We start from the raw sequence: 8649 nt of genomic DNA on the forward strand, positions 1-8649 counted from the left end.
AGGACGGTTGTGGCGGGAGGTGCGGAGGTGGTTGTCGGGTTGTGAGGTGGTGGGTGGTGAGGAGGATGTTGGTGGTGGTGACGGATCTGAAGAAGAGGATGGTGGTGGTGACGGTTGTGGCGGGAGGTGCGGAGGTGGTTGCCGGGTTTTGAATTTGTGATTTTGGTTTTTAAGATTTTTTTGTTTTGGGTTTTGGGTTTTATTTTGTTTTGGGAGAGAATGAGAGGTATGCAGTGAGTAGGAAAATGAGAGAGAAAGAGGGAAGAGAGAAGTGTGAGAGAATGAATAATGAGTGAGTGAGTTGGGAGAATTAGAATGAGGAAGGAGTTATACAAATTAGGAAGGAGTTGTACAGGATTAGTGAGGGAGATTAGTGAGGGAGATTTATGGCCCTCCATCAAGATGTAATCTCATCCCTTCATCCCTTCCATCCTAAGGTCCTTATAAGGACTTAGAGACTCATAAGATGTAAGGGCCTTATTATATATATATATATATATATATATATATATATATATATATATATATATATATATATATATATATATATATATATATTTAGTTGTGTGAGTTTGTTGAGGTCGAGTTTAGAACTTGAGTAAACGCAAGTTTATTATTCAATTATGCGATGATTGAATAATGAAATTTGATATCTTATTGTAATATGATTAAATAAGATTTAATTTAATGATTAAGCGTTAATTCATTAAATTAATCGAGGTATTGTATTTTAGAGGTAGAGGTTATTTGTTGATTATATTTTACAAGGGTTGTAAATTAATTAAATTGGACATTATAGGACACATTATATTTTAAGATAATGACATAATTATCACTTAAGATTTAAGTGTATATTAATTATTAGTTTATATTATATAATTATTATATGATCAAACTAATGCTTATTTATGTGAGATAAATAAACATATGATTCTTATATTTGTGTGACAAATATTACAACATCAAAATGGTCCATTTTATACCAATAGTGGCCGAAATGCTTATGTTATTGGACAACATTTTTATTTTTGCATTTTGTTTAATAATCAACATGCATGTAATCATCACCTACTTGCATGCTTATGACAAACCTACTCTAGTAATACTCATTACCTATCTAGCATGCAATAAAATAAGAAAAAGAAATTGTCCACTAAGGGACATGGGGGCCGGTTTTGTGCTCTTAAAAAGAGCAATTTGTTGCTCAATTTTTCTTGTTCTAATTTTGCATTCCTCTCTCTCTCTCTCTCTCTCAAACTCACAACCACATTAATATTATTTACTAATTACTAGAGTAGTAATAAAATTAATATTAAGGGATTAATATTTCTTATAATATCTAGTTAATATTATTAGAAATTATTTGGGTAATATCTTGGGTGCAATCGATAGGAGAGTTTCTACTTTAAAACTTTGGAGGATCATCCTATTATTCATAACTCAAGAACAAGGTTGGAAGGAGTTCAACCTTGTGCCCATTTCCGTTTCATTATAATGTAAGGAAAAATCGTTTTCTCCTTTTACTTTTTCTTTTATATGTTTGCATGTAACTAGATCCACAACATCTAATTTAATTAGCACTTAGATCTATATTAGATATGTCTAATAAGAGGGTTTATAAACCTAACAATTGGTATCATAGAGCTTTGGTTGTTGCATGCAAATCGTTTTATGTTTTTTACGAGTTATTAGATAACTAAAATAAAAACCGAAAATTTGTGTAAATATGTGATATGCACGAATTTTTTTGATGAATATTTATATTCTGGTCCTAAAATATTTTAGGTCATTTAAAATGGTTTATGGAAGTTTATTGCTCATTTGTATGATTTTTAGTATAATAATTACATTTTAGTGAGTAAAATGTTGGTTTATTGACTAAAAATAGTTAAACTTCGATTCTGACCATGAAATTTTAATATGATCTCACATGAATATTTTACTTATTGTATGTAAAATTTAAAATTAATTCGATTAATTTTGCATGATTTATGATTTTAATGGTTAAAATGGAATAAATCGAGATTATATAAGCTAAAAATAGCTAAAACGAATTTCATGACATGAGAAAATTATTTTAGGTTGAATTTATGTCTTGCATGTCAGATTTAAGATTATAAAATTGATTAGATTAATTTTCGTATGCTTTAGGCATTTTATTTGATAAAACTGATAAATCGCAACTATATTTTTTTCTCTAAATTAACTCGAAGTTTTTAACCCATATTTTTGGTATTATGAGGGTCATGCTAATATTCCATAATTTTCAAAATTTAAATTTCAAATTTTTAGATTATTGTAATGAAATTTGGAATTATTTCATAATTGTTATGATAAATGGGGTTAAATATGAGCAACAATATTAAAATCAAGTTAGATTATTGTCAAATTTTAGTGAAGACTAATTTTTGAGTCCTAAAACAGTTGGAATAATTAACTTGGCCTTAAATTTGATTTAAGTATTAATTAGTGATTTTATTAAGTTAAAGATCACGCATTTCCATAAAAACCGAGCTATATACGATATAATCTAGTAAGGTGATTTGACACATTCATTTTGCATGTTTGAATACATATATTTTATTGCATAATTTTAGGAATGAATGTCATTTAAATTTATGTAGTTTTTGAATAATGCAATTTGTCTTAGTATGGCCTTAGTTTTAATTGATATTTCCCGTAATGAAAGGGAATATCGATTTGGTTGTAATTTTAATGTGATTTCGCATCACCATTTTGTAATTTAATAGATTTATTTTATTACAAATGTATAATAGGAATAGCTATGTATTTTATTATTATTTTGTAATTCCGGAGTTTCCTAAAGACGGAGCCATTCGGAAAGGAGTTCCGATCAAGACGGTGTTTTTCCTTGGGAGGGGTGCCACATGAAGTTTAAGGGACCAAAGGAGTTGGTTTCCGAATATGTAATAGATTATTAGATTTTCTATTTTAGGAAGGTCATACTAGGAAATTGTTTTTCTTTACATTTTCTTTCTTTATATGTTTGCATGCATGCCAAATCGCCATAACATCACATGCATATCTTTTATATCAAATCATCGACCTTGTAAATTATAATTATCGATAGATCACTAATTTAGTTTACTTAAAAGAGATAGATAATAAATTGACAAGACCTTCACATTTTATAAAAATTGAGACTTAGCCTTACCAAATAGTAGGAACTCATGAATCCCAATTTCATTAGCGGTACAATACGGTATTGAAATATTATACTGGGGTGCTTTCTTTTAACGTTGGGTAAGTGGGGTAATAAGATGTTATTACATTTCGAAATTTGGTTGATCTCAACGAAAGTATTGGAAAAACCGTTGTCCCAATAGGTTCGGGCTAAAGATGAACTTAATGTAATTTCATCGACCGTGAGTTCTAAGTGTAGAATCGGTTAAATGAGTTAACCCACCAAATTGTATTAGTAAAGATTGTAGAGGGACGGTTGTCCCACAATCGAGCTAGTATGAATTTGGGTCTTGGAATCGTTTATATATTTGGGTGGAGGTCATTATATAAATGCTATAACTTGCTAAAAGTTTTCTTATATTACGATGAAAGTTAGTTTTCCCACTTTTTCGTTGTTTAAATTTGTTCTATATCTTTGCTCCTTGACAAATACGATGTCATTTCGATTTTAACTTATGTCTCCATTACACCACTATAGCCAAAGACACATAGAATCTCTTCTAAAAGGCCTCAATCGAACCATTTAAATAGGGCATGGACTAGCTCCATAGGAATCGTTCTATTCCATAGAACTCCATAGGAGTTGTCCTATGTCATATAAGATTAGCATCTTAAATTCCTAACATGCCTATGTATGATTTCTTGTGAAGAAGTAAGAATAGAAGTAATGATTAGTCAAAATATGTTTTGATAATATCTTCTATGCATCCACGGTTCAAAAACAATGTTAAATTGGTAAATTAATTTGTTAGAAATTTTGATTAACCAAATACCACAATAGAGTTAACCCTTGTGAAAGATTAACTAGGAATTTAGATGAAGATAAGTCTTCATCAAGTAGAAATTCTTGAAGTCAGTGGGAGCAATAAGAAGTAAGTACCTATCTTAATTGTTAAGGATAGAATTAGGCTCGAAAGAGAAAGTGTTAGACACTAAAATACAGACAAACCACAAATAAGTAAAGATCAAGGAAGTTGGTCGTGTGACTCCAATATATTGCTTCCTGAATATCTATGACATTGACATTGCATTCTTGCTAATTACCACATCATGAGTATTTGATACAAATTTGTGGATTTCATCATAATATTTGGTATTATCGTGTGATGACTAGCAAGAATGTTGTAGTGTACTCATTTTAGTTTTTTGTTTAGAACTGTACCTCAATAATTGTTATGATGTACAATAAGTCTAAATAAGAATATAATTCAAGTTTCTGTATAAAACGCAAAGGGTTTCTCTATTATGCAATTATAACAAGCGTTGTGCCCTTACATACCACGATTAAATTTACGGTGAGACCATAGAAATCAAGGTAATTATATTCAAACTAGAAATAAATGTCATATATACAAGACTCAAGTTGGTGACTCCAATCATTTCTCAATTCTCGATTAAAAATCGCATTTAGAAACTAGTTTTGACTAGTCTCCCAAACCATTTGATTGGGAATCTTTTGGTGTGTGCGTATCTTATATTCAAAGGAAGATAATTCGTGATTTTTTCTTGAAAATGATTATGAATAGAGCAAGATATTCGCCCTATTTATACTTTGAAGTGTATGGTCGAATATAATTTCAATCAGAAAAGGTTATTACTTCTTCATCTCTTTTACCAACGAACTAGGTAGATACTTGGTAATTGGTATCCACTTAATGAGGTAAGGAGAATTTTTTTTTAAATAAGTTCAATGAATGTATAAAAGTATCAAAACCTAGAGATTATAAAACCAAAGTATTAGTACTTTGTTAAAATAGGGAACAATAAAGTGAAAACTTTTATCTGCACCAAAAAGAGTGTGATATGGTATCACAAGTTCACTTTCATTACGATATGATTGAATCTTTACAATATAGTTGGAGGTAGTTTCTGTTATAAAATATGTCTGGCATTTAAATTTTCCACTAAAACAAAACACGGTTAAAGCAATCATCATCTACTTTTCATATGAGATATGGTTAGGCATGGTACCTAAAATTGTAGCTTGTTTCGATAGTAAACTGTTAGAAAAAATGGGTCAATATCACAATTATAAAAGCAATATTAATAACAATACAAGAATTATAGATAAAAGTTTAATAGTAACGGTAAAATAACGAATATAATAAAAACGGTAAACAAGAGTTTATATATAAATTATGTAAAAGAGAGTTTAGAAGATATGGCCTGGGTCGAAACACGCTAGGCGCTTTCCTAAGAGAGATAACGCCTCCACTGCACTGGTTACCAAAATAATGCGTTCCTCTCCCAAGATACGACAACCCGTTGGACTCCTTCGGTAGCAGCAAGAGGAATCGCCGAACCGACGATCACCCGATGCTCAATAATATTATATTATAGAATATAAACTTTAGAAAATGTCACCAAGTAGTAAAATATGGGTAATCAAAAGTGTAGCTATCTGTGTGCCAAAATATTTTGTGTTATTATCATATAAGTAAGATAATCGTTTTTCGTCAAAAAACCAGCCACAACCATTATAATGGCCCGATATATATAAGCCCACAAAGCCGAAACATTTGCCCGTTAGAAGTATCATCAAAGTGGGCAATAATTCTCTTTTAATGCCATAATCAGTAAACAAATATGCTCTTGGAATAGTCCAACGTCCGTTTTACGAAGACCACAATCTAATCATTTATTCTGCCCATTAACATGGTAATAAACTCATATTAATCCATCTAATTAAATATCATTGACTATTCAAACAAAGATTCATACCTTATAAAATTATATTTTAAAAAAATGAGTTTATTAAAAATAGCAATTTACTAATATACATTTTAAAGTTATTAATTCTTAAATCACAATATTTTCCAACAATCCCCCACATGATTTAAGAATTCGAAATAAATATTAAATTAAAAATTAATATATCAAAAAACCAAAAAAAAAAAAAAAAAAAATTATTATTTTACGAAAATAGTTATAATAATGAGCATACAATACCGTGTAATAGGTGTAGGTACCTTTCGGGTTTGAACCAACACTTAGTGTAGGTGAGCTTGCACTCGAAAGAACCATAGTAGTATAAATACTTGTAACTAGGCCCCTTAAATCAAGCTTGGGCTCACCACACACACACAGTACGGGCAATCGATCAGGTTCTATCAGTGGTGCGCGTTAATGGTCATGCGCAGGTATCTTGTGTCATGAGTGTCTCTAGGGAGTTGCCCATGTCCCATAGTAGCGACCACACTACGAACACCCACTAGGTGAATCCTCCAAGGGTAGGTGTGACCTCCACCCCGCAAAAAATTATGCCTTCGAATTCATTAAGAGTCAAAGCTCAGCCTTAAACCGTCACAACCAACTCAAATCAATGAGAGCACCTCAATATCACAAAATATAATCTCACTTCGCCATAGGAATGGGACGCGGACACAAAAATCCGCCAAATAAATGGTGCTCTCCTAACTTAACCCACCCACAGCTTCGTTATTACCCGTTGAACTTCTTTCATGGGATCTCCAATCTTTGAAGACGGGTTTCCACTGCGATGGCTATCACATGGGCATAAGTCCCATTCCCCTCGACAATTCAAGTACTTGTTGGCGCGCCAGTCCTTTTGTAAGGGGATCTGCGATATTGCTTTGAGACCTGACAAAATTCAATGAAATAACACCATGAAAAATCATATGTCTCAAAGATTTATGTCTCACCATCAAATGTCTCCTTTTCTCATTAAACTTTTTGCTATTAGCCTTAGCTAAAGCAGCCTCACTATCACATAATAAAGATATAGGAGGAATAGGTTGAGACAAAATAGGTATATCAGATAACAAATTTTTAAGCCATTCGGCCTCCATGCTAGCGGTATCCATAGCAATAAGTTAAGCTTCCATAGTTGAACGAGAAATAATAGTCTGCTTTGCAGACCTCCATGATACCGCACCTCCACCAAGTAAAAATACATAGCCACTTGTGGCTTTAGTCTCATCAATATCAGCTATCCAACTAGCATCACTGTACCCTTCGACTACACCTGGAAAACCACAATAGTGGATAGCATAATTCATAGTACCCTTAAGGTACCTAAATACTCTTTCAAGAGCATTCCAATGGGCGGTGCTAGGATTATGTGTATACCTAGCCAACCTGCAAACTGCATATGCATTATCTGGTCTTGAAAAATTAGTAAGATGCAACAATGATCCAATAATTTGTGAATACTTATGTTGGGATACACTATCCCCCACATTTTTCCTCAATTTAACAGATGAATCAAACGGTGAAGCCACTGGACTTGTATCAAAATAACCAAACTTACGCAACATCTTTTCAACATAATGACTTTGGGTTAATGCAATACCTTTATCGGTTTTTACTAATTTAATACCCAATATCACATCAGCTTGACCAAGATCTTTCATATCAAAATTTTGGACAAAAAAGCTTTAGTCTTGTTAATAACATTCATATTACTACCAAAAATCAAAATATCATCAACATATAAACAAAGAATGACATATGTATCATCAATCTTTTTAAAATAAACACACTTGTCACCACTATTAATTTGAAAACCATCGGAAATCATGGTAGAATCAAATTTTTCATGCCATTGCATAGGTGCTTGTTTTAAACCATAAAGAGTTTTAACAAGTTTACAAACTTTGTCCTCTTGACCTTGAGAAATAAAACGTTCGGGTTGGTCCATGTAAATTTCTTCTTCTAAATGACCATTTAAAAATGCGGTTTTCACATCCATTTGATGAACTTCTAATTTAAAAATAGATGCAATAGCAATTAAAACTCTTATAGTCGAAATTTTAGAAACAGGTGAATAAGTATCAAAGAAATCAACTCCCTCTTGTTGTGTAAAACCTTTTGCAACAAGTCTAGCTTTATATTTATCAATCGAACCATCGGTTCTCAATTTCTTTCTAAAAACCCATTTGCAACCAATAGTTTTTGAACCGGGAGGAAGATCGGTTAAAATCCAAGTTTTATTAGAAGAAATAGACTCCATTTCGTCATTTACCGCTTGTCTCCAAAATGGAGCATCAACGGATAACATGGCTTCTTTAAAGGTTTTTGGATCATCCTCGACTAAATTTGTTTGAAAATCTGGACCAAAACTTTTAGCAATTCTAGCCCTTTTGCTCCTTCTAGGCTCATCGCAATCATCGGGCTTATTATTTAAAATTTGTGTAGAAGACTTCTCAAAATTTAAAGAAGTAGAGGCATCGGAAATTTAGAAATTTTATCTATCATAGGAAAAATATTTTCAAAGAAAACAACATCACGCGACTCAATAATAGTATTATTAGAAATTTGAGGAATAGTAGAATTAAAAACAAGACACCTATATGTAGTATTATGTGGAGAATAACCAACAAACACAGAATCAACAGTTTTAGGACCAAGTTTCTTTTGTTTTGTAATAGGAACATGCACTTTAGCCAAACACCCCCACACTTTTAAATATTGTAAATTAGGCTT

At 31.8% G+C, this 8649-nt stretch overlaps 1 protein-coding gene across 1 annotated transcript; it reads right to left on the reverse strand.

The window, feature by feature from the left end:
- Nucleotides 1–7037: 7037 nt before the first annotated feature.
- Nucleotides 7038–7577, reverse strand: LOC141640792 (secreted RxLR effector protein 161-like). Its single transcript, XM_074449472.1, has one exon. It carries the CDS (start codon nucleotides 7575–7577, stop codon nucleotides 7038–7040), a length of 540 nt encoding a protein of 179 aa, XP_074305573.1.
- Between the last annotated feature and the right edge of the window lie 1072 nt (nucleotides 7578–8649).

The sequence above is a fragment of the Silene latifolia genome, chromosome 2 (assembly GCF_048544455.1).
Source record: "Silene latifolia isolate original U9 population chromosome 2, ASM4854445v1, whole genome shotgun sequence".
Taxonomy (NCBI): Eukaryota; Viridiplantae; Streptophyta; class Magnoliopsida; order Caryophyllales; family Caryophyllaceae; genus Silene; species Silene latifolia.